The sequence below is a fragment of the Diorhabda carinulata genome, chromosome 11, assembly GCF_026250575.1.
Source record: "Diorhabda carinulata isolate Delta chromosome 11, icDioCari1.1, whole genome shotgun sequence".
NCBI classification, from domain to species: domain Eukaryota; kingdom Metazoa; phylum Arthropoda; class Insecta; order Coleoptera; family Chrysomelidae; genus Diorhabda; species Diorhabda carinulata.
The window spans coordinates 10,287,096-10,307,687 of record NC_079470.1 but is presented as its reverse complement, the minus strand read 5'-3'; the positions used below and the strand labels follow the sequence as shown (position 1 = coordinate 10,307,687).

The following is a 20,592-nucleotide window of genomic DNA, read 5'->3' as shown; positions in this document are numbered from 1 at the left end:
AAAAAAAAATAAAAGTCTAATAGTGTCAGGTGCGGCATCCCATATGGTCCACTCAACCCTATACCCGACGTGCTGCGTGGGGCATATAAATGAAACCAATAGAATTAAAAAAAAAAAAAGAATAGGTAGAAGAGAACCGAAATAGCGGTAATTAGCGAATACGTTTCCAGGAAAGGACTCCCTAAATACAGGGCCCTGCGCACAGACACATTTATTAGACTTCTGTCGCAACGGCAATACCAAAATCGTTTCCGGGTGTCGTGACCGACGAGGTACCGATAAACACTGGGTGTAATATAAAATATACCTAATTTTCAATATTTATTTTCAGCTTTTTGAAATATGGATTGAAAACTAAACGAGAAATGGATTTTTTTTACATAAACGCATGTCGGATCACGTGAAATAATATCAGCTCTCCTTTTGTGATATCTAAAAAAATTCACTCATAAAGAGGGCGATCGAAGTCATTTTAATATTTTTTAAGTGTATATTTCTGTAAACTGTGTTTTTTCGCCTATATACTGAATATACGAGGGCGGTTCAAATATAATTGAGACAAACGCTCTTACACATTTATTTATTATTGGAAATATTTACAAAAACTTTACATTTTTTCTATAGTCTATTTCAGAAAGGAATAGAGTAATAAAATGGGGAATTCCGTCCAGTTCGGCTCACTTTCGGTGTCGGCCATAGGTGTAGGTCTTGAAATATTGTGTACTTAGGTTGTAGATGATATAGTTACGTTTTGCGTTTAACAGGTATCGTTTAACCTTCTATTTGTGCCTAATTCCAATCCTATTTAAGATTCGGCTTTCCATTTTACGAGTATCCTACCGGTACGCCATTGGTACACTATTTTCAGTGTTTGTGAATGGATAACAAACGGCCAAACCCATATATTGACCCCAACCCGGGTGGTACTACCTACACTGATAAAAACATTTTTTACAATGAAATCAATGCCAAACTATGAAAGTGGCTTAAATATTCGTTGGGTCACTCGGTGGTCCCTTTGCATACCTAATGAAGTTTCATTACTCTATACCTTTCTGAAATAAAATATAGGCAATTCCTCTACACATTTTTGTTATCTCTCCGGAAGCTTTTTGATGTCGGTATGGAAGAATTTCTTGTACAGAAGGCGTGTGCGTAAAAACTCCTCTATTTCGTGGTCTAGATCTGTACTGTAGGAGTCATGTTATAAGGTTTGATCCAACATGGTAGTCTGGACCGTTCTTGGAAGCGTAGTCTCTGACCATGAACGGTTCTTGTTATCAACCAAATATCGAGAAGACCCGGAAACGGGTTGGAACAAAAAAAGAAACGTTCGTATAACGGTATCCGCCCGGTTGGAACATATAATCTTCATTGAAGAGAATCGTCACCGTACCAAGGACGTTTTTGATGAGTTGGAACAAACCTATAGTATCTCCCACCCCATTTCTGATATTGTACCGAGCATGAGTATGAGGGCGCAAGTTATCGCGCTAGAATGCTCTTCCGTTTCGAAGGATAACCGAGTTTCACATAGGTTAGAGTAGTATGCAGCTTTTATGCAACCTTGTGCGCGCAGGAAGTCAAGGTACAGCACTTACAGGACTTAGGTCGCTTTAATTGGTGCCCCTTCCTCCTTTTTATTCCAATCTTTTAACGACACCTTACTTTTGGGAGTGTAATAGTGTACGTATGTTTCGTAGTGAAGATTCGCGTTAAAAACCGTTCCCCTCCGCTTTGATTTGCGCCAGTAAGGAGCGACAAACTTCCAACCGAAGAACAACAGTTTGAAGGTATTCGTGGATGGAAGACTATTAAAACGAATGCCGATTTAAATTTTGGAGAATTTATCATACGGTCCTCGTGGCAAATGTTGTCTGGTGTGACGCTGGTTCGTGGTCGACGATCATGCGGCTCATTGCCGGCGGTTTTGCGGTCATCTTTGAAGGCATTGGCCCATTTAAATACAGCAAACCTACTCAGCACTCCCTACCGAAATGAAACGGTAACCGATGTATAATTTACATGTTTTAAATGTCTTTCCACTCCAAAGAAATCATTATGGAGCAACGGCAGTTGGCACTTAACGCTCACTCATGGTGTAGCACGCGCATGCATCGTTTCGTGACATAAACATTTTTCTACTTTTGTTATTTTCCAAATACAAGCATAGGAATACAATTTCAGGGTAATGTGATTTTTGTGACTTTTTATAAAACATATTTATCACCTAATAAACTTTTAATGATCGAAGAAGCACATTTTTTACGTAAAATCTGTAAAATAGCCAAAGCTGTTAAAATAGAACACATAAAAAGCGCACGACGGACAAACAAGTATTACATTTTTTTAATGACATGAAATATTTACCAAACTATTAATACAAAAGGGGATGGACAGGAATTTTATATTGAATAACCATTTTTTTATCATAATCATAATAGACCATTCAATTTACCGTTTTTGATAGCTTGGTTATCGAAACGCTCGTCGAACAGTTGTGTGTGTTGGTGGAGTTATAGTATTAATAGTGTGTTCAGTAAAAATGTAACCAGCATATAAAGTTGAGTGACAGACGAAAGATTGGTAAAAATAGCAAAGGATAAATCTCCAATGCAACACGGAGTAGACACTCTAGAGCCAGGATACGGGAAGATAACAAAGAAGGAACAGGCGTCACATCTATTATGGAAGAACAGAATTTGCCGCCCCTTGAAATCTACCGCCCTAGGCTACAGCCTACACAACCTGCTGATAAATCCACCGCTGCTAGTGACGTTACTCCTACTGAATATGAATTAAAACATGAGTATTTTGAAACTGTATCGACTCTTTGCGCTTACAAAATAATCATTCTGTTCCATAATTTATTCGCTCACTGTATACGATATTATCGGAAATACTGAACGATTCTGGTTATTAGATTATTTTGTAAAAATATTGTCGGTTTGTATTGTTTCGTTTTACGAGTAACAGTGCATTTATTTCAGAAAATACATTACATACCCACACACGCATACGATTAGTGGAAAAATAACAAAATTAATATCCTATGGAGATGATGGCAACGCCCAATTATCTATTTATAGAAATAAAACGTGTTATTTCCTTTTTGAACTATTCTAAATATAACATAAACTTAAAGGAAAATGAAAGTATATTTCTATTCGAGAAATTAATGAATGTTTGCCAAAAATACTTTTTCCTTAACGATAAATAGAGCAAAGCGATCGGTTAAAGAACGGTTCTCCATTTTTGGCAACGCGGGGGTTTATTAGTTTCTAGGCGAGCGGGGAAAAGGCTCAGAAGGGCCGAGGGATCCTTATACGATCGATATCATACAGCCTCGCCCTCGTCACACCGTCTCCAAGGACGATGACATTTCTCCGTAAATGCACTTCGACAGTTTAATCTGTCACATAAGAATATTATGTCGATAATTCTTATTACTACTTGTTGCTTGTAAACATCTTCATCATTAAGGAATTTATTTGCGGTGGTTACTAATACAAGGATATATTGAAAAATTCTTAGCCTACTATAGAACCAAATAAAATTTCAAATATGTCAAAATATTTTACTACTCAACATATTCTCCTCTTAATTGGATACATTCATTTCAGCGAACCAGCAACGTCTCTAGACCTTTTAAAAAAAAGTTTCTTCTTGCTCTGCAAACCCGACCTCCACAGCTTTTATTACCTCCTCGTTGGAAGAAAATTTACGACCTTTTGAACTTATTTTCAGTTGAGGAAAGAGAAGATAGTCGGACGAAGCCAAATCTGGTGAATAGGGAGTTTTTTGCATGGTAACATGAGATTTGTGTGCAGGGGCCTTTGTCCTGCAAAAACAAAACACCTTTGGATAGCTTTCCGCGTCTTTCCTCTTTAATTTTTTCCCGTAGAGTGGTCAGTAATGTCGAATAGTAATCTCCAGTTATTGTTCTACCCTTATCCAAAAAATCAATCATGATTACTCCATGGCAATGCCAAAAAACTGAAGCAAGAACTTTTCGAGTAGATTTTTGGACACGAAACTTCTTAGATCTTGGAGAACCAGAGTGTCGCCATTCCATCGATTGTCGCTAGACAGTTTATGAACTTATTCGTATACCACAAATAGAATTCTTCTCAAAAAGGAACACAAAAACTAAATAAATAGACTCTCTTAGAAATTATTTAAAAGATAAACTGTAATAATATAATAAAAAGTAAAAACTGATTAAACTCGCTGCGCGGATTCGTCGAATTATAAAATTCCATTGTAGATAGACAGGGCCGGTCTATGGATCTATTTCGCGAGATTGTTCGTAACAATAATAACGGGCCACTACTAAAGTAACACAAATCGAATTACTGATTAAAGTCAAATCAGCTCATGTAATGTCATGTCAAAATCGAAGATCATATTTTTTTTTTCTATAAAGACGAGGACTAATTAACTGTGTTAGCTTATGGAAAGCTTGAAATAAAGTTAATGTTTTGGCACTTGAACGCTGTTTTCCATTTTTTCACTCTAACCATAAGCAACCGCTTTTATCGCTAGAAACCGGTAAAAGATAGATAAGGCGTAGAAAACACATTTTTATAAAGGCCATACGACAAATATCTTCCCTATAAGGGGGCGTCCATAAACCACGTGGTCATATTATAGTCCTTTTGGAATACCTCTCCCCCTGCCCGACGATACGCGGTTTTGTTTAACAACATTTTACGTTTTATATTACATAGTTAACAAGAAAATATTAACATTTCATTATTTTTTAAACAATTCATGATTCTTTTAAAAAATTAGCATTTTTGTGTCTGATAAAATCATTTTCTTTGACAAAATTTCATCTTAAAAAACTACGTACCTTTGCTTTTTTCTCCTCCTCCCCCTGTCATGTGGTTCAGCGTAGTATTTGAACTCTGCTCCATGCAAAAGAACCATTTTTTATTGGTTTGCTGAATTTAAACATTAAACATATAGATACCGATGATGGTGAACGTTCTGGTCGTCCAATTGAGGTCAGAAAATATCAAAATATCAACAAATTTGTTATATCTAATCGTAAATTGTAATTGCGTGATATAGCTGAGGCCGTAAAGATATCAGAAGGCAATGTGTTCACAATTATGCATGAACTTTTGACCATGAGAAAGCTTTTTTCAAACTGGGTGAAGCGCTTACTCACAGTCGATCAAAAACAACAACATGTTGATGATCCAGAACAGTGTTTGGCCATGTTTACAAAAATCAAGGAAAACGGCGTCATATGTCACCAAGACAATGCAACGATTCACAAGTCGATGGGAACCATGGTTAAATTGAACGAATTACATCTCGAACTGCGTCCTCATCCGCCGTATAATCCAGATCTGGCTACCAGTGACTATTAGCTATGCGTTGATCTCAAAAAATTCTCGCCGGTAAAAAATTCAGCTCAAATGAAGAAGCAATTGCTAAAATTGATGCCTATTTTGAGGCAAAAGACAAATACTTCTTCAAGCACGGCTCAGACCGGTTAGAGAAGCGTTGGAATGATTGTATTGTTCTTGAAGGATATTACATTGATTAATAAAATCGATTTTTTTTCTTTAGTCACACGACTTAACGACTTATTGAGTGTTGTGTTAATTCTACTGTTCTAAATTTGCTTTTATTAACGGCAAACATGATAGATCCTGTAAATTTGATAACACCCTTAATATTAAAATGTTTAGTTTTTAAAAAGATTGTGTTTCGTATTACGAAATATATTGTTTTCACAAGATGAAATTTGTCAATAATGAAAAACATAATAACAGTGAAACATATACTTACATCCAACCGTTGCCAACCTGCATTGGAGGGGTGTCAGGATGTCCACCAAGTGATCTAGAGAAACAGACAAAAAATTATTATCATATAATTACCAATAATCATAACAGATATGATTTTCTCAACTTTTGTGTCGATTACTTTCCAACTAATATTTATTTAGAATCTGAAGTTCCATTCCTTTTTGTGAGCAGCAATTACAACAATCATTATTTCAAGGAGGTATTCACAATTTAGAAATGAATATTTTATCAAAAAACTGACGATTTAGTCCAAATAACTTAAAATACGGGAATGGTCCCAGAACTACTTAGCCTGACTTAGTAGATGAGGGTAATTGCTTGAAAAATACCACTTTCTTAGAAAGGACACAATCTATACAAGTTTGAAGACGCCACTTTGTTTAGTATTTGTTTGGCAGCCATCAATAGTGAACGTTTTCAGTGAATTTGTAAACGTGGAAAAAATTGGTCATCGTTATGTGATACAATACTTTTATTTGAAAGGCCTTGGCCCAATCAATATAAAAGCTGAACTAGATTCTACTCTGGGTAAGACTGCTCCTTCGTTATCAACAGTAAAATATTGGGTAGCAGAGTTTGAACGAGGCCGTACGACCTGCGAAGACCAGCATCGCACGACTCCAGAAATTCCACGTGCGGTATATTACATATTAACTGAATCGAGGAAGTTCTGCGCAAGATTTGAGCCGCGTTTGCCCACAATGGAACAAAAACAGCGTCGTAAAGATGTTTCCATCGTGTATGGCAATGTTTCACAGAAAAAATGCCAAATTTTTACGCCGTTTCATAACCATGGAGGGCATTCTTTCGATGCTTGTGACTTGTGATTAAAGTAGATAATTCATATTTGCCAAAACAATGTGCTGAAATAATACTAAATTCAAGTAAAAAAAGAAGATATTTCTAATTGGAAATGGTTAAGAACGAAGATGTATTGGCGTTTACGAAATGGTGGCCTTATTGTTACAAAAAGAATGAGGTAAAGTATCTAATGACAAAATAATCGTGGGTCCATCACTTCACACCTGAAACAAAAGAACAATCAAAACAAAGGACTGGAAAGAGAGAACCGGTTCCAAAGAAGGCAAAGACTATCTCGAAAAAGGATGAACTATCAACGGCGAGTATTAAGCGAACTTGTTGCAAGAAATCAATAAATAAAAAACGGTCGCATTTGGCTAAGAAGAAAGTGTTGTTTCATTAAGACAATGCACCAGCTCAAACATCCCTTATTGCAATGACCATATTTAGCCCCTTCGGATCATTTTCTGTCTTAAAAAAATGACTCGGTGGTCAAAGATTTCTCAACAATGAAGAAGTAATAACGGTAGTTAATGGCTAATTTGAGGGTTTCGAGCTTATTGAACATCGCTGGGAGAAGTGTATGGAGCTAAATGGAGATTACGTTGAAAAATAAAAATATTTTTTTCCAAAATTCTTGTTGGATCAGGTATTTCTGGGATCATTCTCTTAAGGAATAATATACGAAAGTCAACACCATTTGTTTTCTGCAAAGTGAAGGATTATTTTCTTAGTAGTTTTTTGTTTAAAATCTGAGTACGGTTTGGCGCGTTTCATTAGAATTTTCAAAGACTTGAGCTAAACATTTTTAGGTTCGCTATGTAGAAATTCAGAGATCTGGCATTTTACTTATATTAATATGTTTCGAAACAAAGATTTTCCGTCTTAGAGAAAACAGTTTTAAAAAGTAAAAGTGAAATTTCGAAATGGTATAACTCGAATTTTAGCGCAACTAGATTAGAAATACTGGACGCCCATTTAATTCCCAAGAAGTATTTTACATCCAAAATGCATAGTCAGCCGGTGGTCAATGCCACACATATGTTTAGTTGTTGAACGGTGAAGTCCTTAACGAATTCTCAGAAGTAGTCGGCCAAATTGCAGGCTGAATTTCGTATTTTCTAACGTTTTCTGTCGATTTTTAGGAGATATTCTCTATAAACTACCACAAATTGTGTAACTTTTCTTCATGCAACGTAACCATTCAGTGTTTTCAATTCCGATACAACATGAGTACAGTACAGTAAAAGAGTATTTGAACAAATGAAATCGTATCAAATAAAATAATAAAACAATTTACAATTTGTTCCAAATCTTTTAAATCAACTAATAAAAGGAAGGTAAAAATGATATTAATATCGTTGACAATATTATTATATATATTATGTATACAAGAGGTGTCGCTTCCAGATGACAGTGCAGAAAATCTTCTTTTGTCAGCTCCTTCAGACGCCTGACTCTTCAAACCAATTTTTGTGTGCCTTTTCAATAGCATTTAATGATCAGTTCCAAATATTTTTGCTTTGCACGTTTCTTCAAACATGAGAATGACAAACAATTAGTTGGTACACTGTTTCTGCATGTTAAAATTGTTATATTGAACTTGGTTTAAACTTGCGGTACGAATAATTAACCTAAATCATTAGTTTTTGAGGTGGAAAAATGAGCCGGTCGGTAATCATCTGAGGCAACTTCTCATCCATCGCGTAAACCATTCAGGGAACCCGAAAAGGATATTTCTCAGGAAACAATTTAGGGAAAAGGTCTCGTGCATGCCTCTACCTAAATTAGCCGTCTCAAACATCTGACAATTTCAAGAAAACAATAATAAAAGGTTACTTTACAATATGAGAACGAATAACGGGTAACAAGCTCAAAACTATTATAAGGCTCTATTTATATTATTTACTTGTTTTATTTTATAGTCCAACACAAGTTATTTGATCATCAGTTGAAATCGGAGTTGCGAGAGTTGTTACTAAAGTTTTGAGATAGACAAATAAAAACAAATATTTTTAATTGTTTATCGCTTTATTGCTTTTCAAAATATTGTTCCATTTTCCATTCCAATTAAAGTAACTTCAAAATATGTGATTTGAATGCATCTATGTTTCTTCAGGTGAAGAAAAGCGTTGACCTCACAATTTTTTTTTATATTTGCGGAGATAAGAAGAAATCATCATAATTTGTTGTTTTGACCGACGATTTTGTTTGGACTGCTGTGTGAGAGCTCCTATTGTCGTGGTGTAGATTAATTCGTATTCTGCGATTGGATTCCCTCATTTTGTCGAATACTTCTGGCAAATAAATGGAGTTGTACCATTCAGAATTCACCGTTCTACGTTGTTCTAATGGAACGGTGGCAGTGATTCCGAAAATACGGGAGACCTTCTGCTTGGAAGTGCTTTTTGCGCGAACAAATTTTGTTGGATTTGGCTCGTCTTGAAAAACCCATACAGTTGATTGTTGTTTAGTTTTGGGTTCATATGCACAGATCCATGATCTATTTTGACAGCTAAATGTTCATGCGATATTGAATGTATGCTAGTGGAACTAATGCCCAAGTATGCCTCCATCTCACGGTATCTGCATTATCAGTTTACTCAAAGCAACGATGTTTTTTGGCACCACAACCGATTTTGGACGACATTCATGAAATTGAACCTGTAGCGAAGTGCAACCACGATTTTGTCGGAAAAGCAGCGAAATACTGTGGCTCGAAATGGTGTTTCACCACCAAAAGTCGAAGCGAATTAATCGACACCCTGTTGTTAGTTTAATCCACGTCGAAAATTTTAGAAAATGATCGCTCTCGTATCACGTATCTCATAGCATTCGTATGACAACACGTTCTGAATACGTTCACCAATGAAAATGTCAAACTATTTGACTTATTCATATCAGTGTTGCCATATCTCAAAACTTAAGTAACAAACTTCGTATTAACGAAATTATGTGATATTTAAATAATTGTACGTAAAAAATAATTTCTTCATACATTTTTATAGAATATTATGCCCATTTTTATAGAATCAATTTCTAGGGAGGTTTGATATGATAATAGGTATAATGATAAACAATAGAGAGAATTTTTTTATTGTGTTTTTTTTATTTAAACCTTATTTTAAAACGAAAATTTGAGAGAATTCTATTTATCAACAATCCGGTAATTTAACAGAAATTGACTTGACTGAATTATTAATAATGGGAGTAACTTTTCTCCTATTTAAAGAAATCTTTATCAATTTAAAAATATTTATACATCACGTGCTATAAGGGAGAAATCAAACAATGAATTTGTTATGGGTTAATCATCATTTTGAATTGAATAATCTAATACTCATAATTTTAGTATTAGTTTGTCGAAATAACTCTGATTTGAACTTGGAATCTCAATTATAGGTAGGATACGGCTATACTGATTTGTTTATAGTAGCTGTAATCGGAAAATTAGATTTCACCGTAACAATTGCAGTTTGCTGGCTTTGACGACACATTTTCTGTAACACTACCAATTCTGTTATTCAATAGCTATACCTAACTCAATATAAATATCGATTGGAAAGCAATATTGTCATACATTTTCGTCTTAAGTAGAGCAGCGTATTTTATTCGAAAAAATATTTATATTATACCCCTTAATTTTAAACAGGTGAATCAAAAATGTCGTCACGGATATTCGTTATAATGAACCTGAACAAATTTTTTAAAAAGGAAAACAAAACATAACTTGTAGCTTAAGGGTATTGAATAATTCTGTTGGTATCTCCGTCCTTATTTTCCTTATGTAAATAAACTGTGAGATCACAAAGTCAGATTGTATTATCTCATATCCTCTTAATGAATTTAAAGGATACACGCATTATCTTTATACATTATCATAAAAAGTAGTTTTCATTTTAATTTTTAATGCTCGTATACATATCAGATTGAAACATTAATTAATTCAAAAACATTTTCGATGTAACGTCAACAATTACACCCCTGTATTGACGGTAATCACGTCAAAGAATGTTAAATTATCTAAGTTCGATGTTTCGATAAATTTTTATAGGTGTTTAGACATATTTAAAATGAAAATATTTTAATTTAATTTAATTTAAACTGCACACCAGAAGATGTTGAATCGGCAACTACAGCGACTATGAACCTTCTCCATGAGAAATCCAGGGAACAGTATTTAAAGGAATATAATTCTTTCATGGAGTGGCGTACTAAAAAAGGCATAAACAGCTTCACAGAAAGAGTGTTACTAGCTTACTTTAAAACTAAATCCAAAATGTTGAAGTCTTCAACACTTTGGTCGACTTATTCAAAACTGGAAGACACCCTAATGGTAAATAACGACGTAGACATCAGTAAATACTCGAAACTGCATATTTGATAAATAAATCAATTGGTTATAGACCCAAAAAATCTAAAACATTTGCCCGTGAATAAATTCATAAGTTTCTGTTACAAGCTCCAGATGATCATTATCTCATGCATAAGGTATGACAGCAAAACATTTTTATGTAAGCTTAGATATTATTTGTAACATTTTTCAGGTTGCTTCAATATTCGGAATCGCAGGAGCTCTGCGGAGGGAGGAATTATATAAAATGAAGTGTAACGATATCAATAATACCGGAAATGTTTCAATTATCACAATAATTGATACAGCAACTTAAGATCAACGTCGATTTACTGTTATTTGTTAGATATCTGGCAATAGAATAAACTTTGTAATCATTTATAAAGAATATAAAAACCAACTACCCACAAATGCCAAAACAGATCATTTCTTTTTGCGGTATAGGAATGGAAAATGCAAAAACCAAGTTGTAGGTATCAATACCTTTTCAAAAATTCCCTCACTTATCGAAACATATTTGAATTTACCTAATTCAAAAAACCACAATGGGCATACATTTCGACGCTCTTCGGCGTCTCTATTAGAGGATTCCGGTGGTGATATAATTCAACTGAGAAACAATGGTGGGTGGAAATCCAACACAGTTGCTGAAGGTTGCGTAGACGACTCAATAAAATACAAAAAGGATTCCGGAAACAACTAGTTCCAATTCAAACAACATTATAAATGTTTACGATCCTACAACAATCCAATAAGTACCAATACAACTATAGTCTATAGTTGTATTGGTCTATAATAGACTATGTTATTTTTTTGAACTCGTTAGATGTTGCCAATTCAAGTACCAACAGTAATGTATCTTCTTCTTCACTTCAAATGAATAATGCTCTCAGTTGTACTTTTAATATTACTATTACAAAATAAAAATTGATAAAAGTGTTGTTGAATTTTTTCAAGTGTACGGACGTAGTATTTTATAGCCTTTTTCATAGAATCAATTTCTAAGAAGGCCTTTTTATTTATTTACACTCTAGAATCCGTTTTGTATAAATAGGTGCAGCAGCAACTAAGTCAGTAAATAATTTGATAATCATTTAGAACACATCGGAATAGTGAAGTAAACAGTGTGTTTAAATAAATTAGTATGTTAATAACTAGTATCTATGATTAGTATCTAGTAATAAGTCTTAGTGCATAGTTTGGTGGATAATAATTAGTTTAGTGCATAGTTCAGTGGATGATAATTAGAGAATAAATAAATTTAGTAAGTAAGTTTCAATCATTCTTAGAAAAAGTTTAATAAAAATCGAATACAGTTAAAAATCACAAAAAAAACCGCTATACTGCAAGAGATTTGCATAGTCAGTCTTGGTCTTGAAATAATGCCGCTTGACATGGTGCAAGAAATTGCATTGTACTTCTTGCAAGGTGAAAATATTGTATAGATGAATATTGCACGTCGCGTGACTCTTGTCATTGCATCAGGGCTGCCACTAATGAAAATTTCAAAAGTGAGTTAAACAAATACCTAAAATTTGATTCATTATTTTGTGACCGGTTTAACATTGATAACAAAACTAAGTAAGTGAGTAACGAAATGAAAAAGTGGTCAGTGGATCACTGTCAATAATTCTATCTACTACTACCTTGGTTTTGGAACCTGATGGATAGGTTGGTTTTTAAGCCAAAAGTAAGTAGCTTTCTCCATAGAATTGCAGCTTGCACGTAATAAAAACGGCAACGAACCGATGATGTTGCAAATGCAAGATCTTGTATGAAACAATCAGCCGAACTTCATGTGCGCATGCTTTTTATCAAGAAATATTGCGCCTTGCATTGCATTACACGTTGTATTGCATCATTCAAGGAGCCTTAACTCTTGCACTGATCAGCCATAGTGTTGCAACCTGTTGTACCTAATCTGTATTGTCGCAGAATCAATCTCTCACTTAATATAAGGACTGGACGTTTACACATGACTTTTGTACACAATTCATTGAAATATTTTTTTTATTAAATTTTATGGTAAACAAATATTAAATTTATTAATGCTAAACATGTTCCATATGTTCATAATCATCATTCTTTTTTAAACCAGCGGCATGGGAAGTCCACATTAATTTTGGCCATCAAAAATTAATCGTCTATGAAGTTCTAATGCCCACGTACTTAGGCCATTACAACGTCGCGTCCTCCAAATCCCTAACGTATTATGCTAATCGTTATATCCGGCTATTTGAGTTATGCCTCTGCGATATTAAATTTTTCATTACCGTCTACTGTCTATAACAATAAACCTACGTATTAAACACCCTGTATAAAAAGCAAGCGCACATTCAAACAGATTTAACGACAACGAAATCCATTGAGTACTTTTTTTATTATGGAGATGTGATCAAACGAGGTTGCATTACCGGGCACGTGACCAGAGAGCAGGTGTTTTGGAACCTTTTCTTTTTTTCTTGTTTCTTATAAACAGGGGTCTGTAACATCGTGTCGATATTCAATGGTTAAATTTTATTTCGATCGATTTATTTTGATAAAAATTCTCTTCTTGATATCATTCGATTATCTGAGATGTACTGTTGTTTATTCTGAGGTTGTTCATTATGTGTCAAAATTTATTTTATCTAAAAATTAAAAAAAAAAAAACTCTGCGTCTTTCTTCGCGCATTTCAGCTTTCAAATTTTCGAGGTAAATGACAATAAACTTTATGAGAAAAAATCTGAAAACTGAAATGTAAAATCACGCGATCACAGATTCATTAAGCGAGCAAGCTGCGGCGGCTCCATCGTGTAGATATTTTCTTACTAAGAGTATGATTCCCAAAGCTCGTTGCAACTATCCTCTTCTGCAATGGTTTTACTTCAAATAACTACATGGTATCTAAAAGTCATACATATATCTTGCAATATGAGATAATGGATTTTTAGTTTGCAGTAGCGTTTGTAGGTGCTTTAACTGCAGTCTGCACTCGACTACATATGATACTGCAGATTTCCCTAATGTATCGTTGTTAAGCATCTCTATTGAGACTTTTACTCGATGTTATTTGTTACTTTTGCTCTCCAATACACTTCTGAAACATTTTCATTGATTTCTTAGCCGTAATTCCATTAGAAACACAAAAAAATTAGCCCATTGAATGCACTAGTCCGGATCAAATTGTACGTATGTAGGGATTTGGGTACAATGCGACCCAAAGGATCTATTGTGTCCCCCCTTTCTTGCTGCGATACTGGCGAACCGAGTGTTTACAGCTGATCCATCAATCCCACTCCTTTTCAAAAGTCTGGAATGGCTTTAATTGTCAGAGATCATCGTCTTCTATTTCTAGCGCTCTCAGGTGTAATGCTCTGGAGTTCCTTAGTGTTTCACATTTCGAGAGATTGTGAATAGAGGTTTCATCCTCTGTGCAACAAAATCTGCACGCCGCATTATCTGCTAGGTCTAGGGTCTTCAGGTGTTTTGTTAAGGCGACAGTACCCCGATAGAACTCCTGTTAGTATTCGTAGATTGTTCTTACTTAGGTTGATACATTAGCAGATCAACTCTGGTTATCCGGATCAGATTAGATCAGGCGATGTATAATATTGAGTATCAATATAGGGTGTTGCTGGCCTTCACACAAGCGCTATGTATTGAGAAAACAAAAGGTCTTAGAGCGATTGAAATAATGGGAAAAATATACGTACAAATATTTGTTATAAGAAATAATAATGGGCACAGAACCAAATGACAACGAAAACTTGCACCACAGGATATTTGAAGATTTATTAACATTGTTGTCATCGCCTAGCATACCTTTATGTGTAATCTGGTCTGTTTTTTATACATATAATTCTTTGATTTTATTTTTAACAGTATTTTTAGAAATATCGCTATTTCCGTTGTCATTTTTCGTAGTGGTGTTCTCCATGGATTCAAGGTGATAACTAAGATCTCATTGTGTGTGTGCACGCAAATTTTCTTGCATTACTGAAATTTTAGTAACGTTTTTTAAGGGGGATAATTCGGGGTTACGGAAATTTTGTCATAGAAAAGACGCATCTTAATTTCTTCTTCGAGCAATCATCTTCTGCATTTTGTCGCATGAATTTAGTAACACCCTGTATTCTTATCCAGTCAAATAATAGATGATACTGAATTATAGGTTGGATATTTACAGGTAGAATTATTTCAATGGTTATTCGGACGAGGTCAAATTTTCTTCCATCTTGGTCAGGTAGTTGATTCCCGCGGTCAATCGGACCTGTAAAAGTCTACACCAGTTGCGTCCGGGTTGATTATTACATATTCAAGAAATTTTAAGTAAATACACAGTTTTATGCAGAAACTCGTTATCTGCAATGTCCTGAAATAGGTTTTTTCTAAGGCGGCCCCAAGACAATCAATTTTATTGCGCAATATTACGAATTTTGGGTTAATATTGAAGATTGCACAATGATTGAACAAAAGTTTGAGTGAGTTTAATTTTTATTGCACCAAATTTTTCAATTGCATTGTGTAGGGTCAGTATTGAGCAATATTTTTTAGTCTGTTCTTCGTCTAGTCGAGGAGTACACGCGCACGTGCATAATGGCGGAAAAAGAGAATGAAAAAGTTAAGAAAAGATTGTTTATCGTCGAATGTATCCAATGTACAGAGAATTACCATCTTTCTGGAATAAGAATAACAAATATCATGACCGCGCATACGAAACATTGTTGTCTAAATACAAAGAGATGTTTCCACGGGCAAGCAAAGATGATGTGAAGAAAAAATTCAATTCTTTGAGAACTAACTTCCGAAAGGAGCTTAAGAAACATCTCCAGTCAATGAAATCCGGATCTACAGTTTATTTCAGAAAGTTATAGAGTAATAAAACCTCATTAGGTATACAAAGGGACCACAGAGTGACCCAACGAATATTTAAGCCACTTTCATAGTTTGGCATGTGGGTTTAGCCCATTGTTATCCATTCTTAAACACTGAAAATAGTTTACCAAAGGCGTGCCGGTAGGATACTCGTAAAAAGGAAAGAATTTTATTTAAACAGGTTAGAGGATAGAGTGAACGTTCTAGTTTGGACAATAATTACACACAGGTAAATTTTAATTTATTTTATTTAAATAACTACAAAATTGTATGTTTTACTAGACCATTTTCTCTTGCCAAGGAACTGCACCTTGCACCTGCATGGTCTCAACTGGAATACTTCCTGAGATGGTTGGTGTATTATTCCTGATTCGTTATCTTCACGAAACATGAATGCTGGAGAAAAATATGAACAGGATTTTCTCAAAAAATTTTGTAGATAACAAGTCAAAACAATATTCCTTACTTTTATGGTATCAAAAGGAAATGCTCTTTGAAATACTCCAAAACGAGTAGCTAGTATACCAAAAACACCTTCAACCATCTTTCTAGCTCGCGATATTTGATAATTGCATATTTTTTTCTCTTTTGTTAATCCAGTTTGGCTATATGGTTTCATTAAATTGGAAAAGCTTCATCCCCAACAAAAAGTGTGGCAGTTTTCGGGAACTTCAATGCATCAGTGCATAATGAACTCGTAGTTTGCAATTACAACCGCCATCAATACAACACTGCATGTTTTTTTTTTGGAGTTATAATAGTATGATTCAGAACCAGGAGATTCCTTTATTTTCACGTGTTTGCCATCTATAGCACCGATTAGGGGCATTTCACTGGCTCTCAAAATCTTTGGCAAGATGTTCCCATTCCTCAGCTGAATGCGGTAACTGAAAATGAAATGAAAACAAATTATTTATCTTTTTTAGGAGGATACGACAACTGTTGAAGTAGAAAAAATACCATCTACATCCTATGCAGCTCCGAAGACTAAACACAAGAATTGAAAGTGAAAACTTGATGATGAGACTTTTGCAATTGGCAGCTAATCGTCTTAAAGAGAAACCAGATGAATATCAAACCTGGACTTTGTCTTGTGCTCCAACTTTCAAGAAAATAAAACCGATGCAATAAATCTTTGCTAAAAATGCTATTGCTGCCATTATCATGGAAGGATAATTAGGACTTTTACACCGTAATTCGGTAAATATAAATACTCCAACAGTTACGGTAACTCCATCTCCGACATATACCAGATCCACGCCAACTCTAACAAATTACAGCAGCACACCATCGCCTTGGTATTTTATAAACTATTCACAAGAGCAAAATTCCGAAATTACACCTGTGCAGCTGCCAAATAACTAAGAGAACATGTACTTCCAACAAGATAATCACCAGAACATGAACAATATTCAACATGAAAATGTTGCTGTTCACTCACTGGCAAACGAACATTCATTATCTCAATATATACAATTTAATAAGTAAATGAAAAGATTATAGTATTTATTTACCTTGATTAATTCCTTCAAAACATGTATAATTGCATCACAGGTTTCCATAATTATTAAAGAAAGACTTTGTTGGGAAATAGCACTATGAAACTTCAAACCTTCCAGAGTATTTCCAGTCACTAGATACCGTTGAAAAGGTGGTATTGCTTCCCCTCATGATTGTATTTTTTTCTCAATAGCATGACCAATTCTAGTAGATTTGGAAACTGTTCCAAGTTTAGTCGTACAAAATTTTTGAAGTCTTCTTCCTCATATATCATCAAATCTTTTAAAAGATTTTCGTGAGTGTATTTCTGCCTTTTCTTGTACCAATCTTTCGACCACCGATGTGTTCGTTTACGTTTAGCCTCAAGCAACACAACTAAAGCAGCAGCTATATCTTGTTCGAACATGTTGCTTTACGCACAGTGCACACGGGATCAACACTATTCTTCGACTAAACACGAAAACATTGCGCAGCAGTTCGTTCATTGTGCAATTTAATTGATCGTTTGGATTCTGTCTGTGCCTTTCAATCTTATTGTACAATAAAATATATTGTACAGTGTTATTGTAGGGTCTAGGGGCCGTCTAACAAGGTATATTGAGTTTAGTGCAGAAACCCGTCAACCGGCGTCACTTGACGTGTTTCTGCAGTAAATTTTAGTTTCGTCTCGTGGTAACACTGGTTATTATCGCTTGCATCACTGTTTTTATGTGTTTGTTCACGCCATTAAACAGTTAGTTGCTGTTTAGAGGTCATAGACGTAATATACTGTTGTGTTCATAGTTTCATAGTTTTATATTGTGTTTTATTATCGTTTTCTTTACGAAATGGATAGTGGAAGTTCTGAGGATGAACCTCAGCCTAAAAGGAAACGAGGTATTGTCAATGAACAAAAATATAAAAGAAATGTTATACGAACATCCAGAGTGAAAGGTGAAGAATTATAAAGGTAACGTTGTTTTACAAAAATGTATTCCTGATGAGATTATTTGTAAATGCTTACGGAAATGCAGTTTATCGATTGTAGTTTGTGTGTGTGTTTGCAAACTTTGATTGAGGCTAAAGAAATTGAGCGTAGAGCGTAAAAATTAACAGTCAAAATCAAGCTTCAAAAACAAGAAACATTTCTTTTCAGTACAATGTTAAGGGCAACGGTGTTTCTCGTGATAGAGTTGCAAGTCAATTAGTTCAAAATAAAACAACGCAGCGGAAATGCCATCAAAGCTGACCATTTATGTTACTATCCATAACCACATTTCCGAAAATTTAAAAAAGTGCAGTTAATTGGTGTCTGAAATAAACGATTCATTTGAAGATTTATCTGATATCATTGACGAATAAAATTCTAGATTCATTCCAAATTTAGAGCAAGAATTTTCTTACATCAGATTTACAAAGAAATTGGAAAAAAATCATCATTGCTAGGAAACGATGTGTGATGTGTGATTACAAGCACTACAAATTCACTAATTAAAAAATTTGTAGATGAATCAGTGAATACCAACGATGTACAAAAGGCAGATTTGATTACATCAATAAACTAATTCTTTTTTGGCCAAAAACTCCAGAAAGGATGCGTAAAAAGCAAACAGGAAAGCTTTCCTCTGCTCTCACATCTTCCACAAGAAAAAATGCAAATATAGAAATTTTTAAGAGAAACTGGAGAAAGATAACTTGAAAACAGAGACAAGAAATCAGGCTTTTGAAAAAAAAGAGAAAAAATAAGGTGAAATCAAATCATCCTATTAAAAAGGGGACTAAAACTACATTTTTCAAAAAATATTTATAACAATGCGGTCGTAGCAAGTCGAAATAACATCCAAACAGCTTAGACCAATTTTCAATTATTGAAAATATGGACACACAAGTGAACGTAAACAGCTTCCATTCTGTTTTTGATTTGTGTTGGTGTTAATCTTTCTTTAGTGAAAAACAGCGCAAAACTCAAATTGAGACATTTTTCAAAACATCTTGATTGAGTGAGTGGTCGTTCGAGCTCTACTAAGTTGGAATTTCTGGAACCGTTGGTGATATTCATACTGAATACACTGTACACAACCACTACACCAACACTCATAATTACACAGACCAGTTTCCGGTTTTTTCAAGTCAAAAATTTGTTCATTGAACCCAACCACACCATGATAAAAAATTCTTTACTTTTTCCACTATTTCCACCAGGAACTTGTCCTACAAAGCTCAGAAAACTATTTTACAGTGTAAATCCTGTTATTGCTTCAATTTTTCGTTTGATTACACCAAAGCCGCGGTCACTCGAAGTTAGAAATGACCCCTCCAATAGCAAAATATTATCGAATCACCCAGTTTCTATGAGGGCAAGATAAAATCGCAAAAAAGGGACATGAGGTATTTCTCAAACAAGTGATTCATTCAATTCTAAATAGTTATTTATAAAACAAGTGTGTGAAGTAACTTTTTCTCGACGAACGTGGCAAGTCGAAAAATAGGCCTTACGACACTAATTGCATACAATATTTTTTGTACTACCGGAAATTTCATTAAAATACAGAAGTTTAATGGTACAAACTATAACGCCCCTATTTTAATCAAAATTGGAACAAATTAACAAAACAACAGACGAATTCAATTATTAACAAAACTAATATTAAGGATGCACTTTATGCAGTTATTAATTTTGTTAACTCTTCTGGTCGGCATGCATAAATTCCCCCTAAAAAATAATTATTACTAAATAGGTAGAAAACTAAAAAGCGAAATGAGCGCGACTTGAACCTGGGACTTCACGTATATGAGCCTTGTATTCTAACCACTACGCTACGGAGACATTAATAATAACTTTCTTTACGTACTACTGCATGTTTCTTTAAGCACTAGTACGTGAAGTAAAGTTTTACGCACTCGAAAGTCGTACGGCAGTTAAAAAATAATTTTTTATTATTAACAAGGTTATGAAAGTTAATTTGAATGAATTTTCCTCAATCAACAATTTTTTTTATTCATTTTTTGCGGTTATTTTATGCCGTATACCACGTCTCAGTATAAACCTTGGGACATGTGTAATTTTTTTTATTTGTTTTTATATAAGTAAACAATAAACTGCCGACTGAAAATCCCATTTTAATGCAAGTATAAATGTTACTTTTAATTATTACAGTTATTTACTTCGGGCCATTAGGTTTACTAAAACAGCTGCCAGATGAGAATGAGGCAAAAAACAAATACAATAAAACATTGATACAACTACAATTTCAATCCTTTAATGGTCAGAGTCG

General features: G+C 34.4%; 1 protein-coding gene across 2 annotated transcripts in view; it reads right to left on the bottom strand.

Moving 5' to 3' along the window:
• LOC130899319 (insulin-like growth factor 2 mRNA-binding protein 1) overlaps positions 1 to 20,592 on the bottom strand; it is a 121,016-nt gene that overhangs the window by 84,695 nt on the left and 15,729 nt on the right. For both annotated transcript variants that reach the window (XM_057809183.1, XM_057809184.1), the window contains exon 3: positions 5,806 to 5,859. In XM_057809183.1, the coding sequence (XP_057665166.1) occupies positions 5,806 to 5,859 (54 nt within the window). The remainder of the gene's footprint in view (positions 1 to 5,805; positions 5,860 to 20,592) is intronic.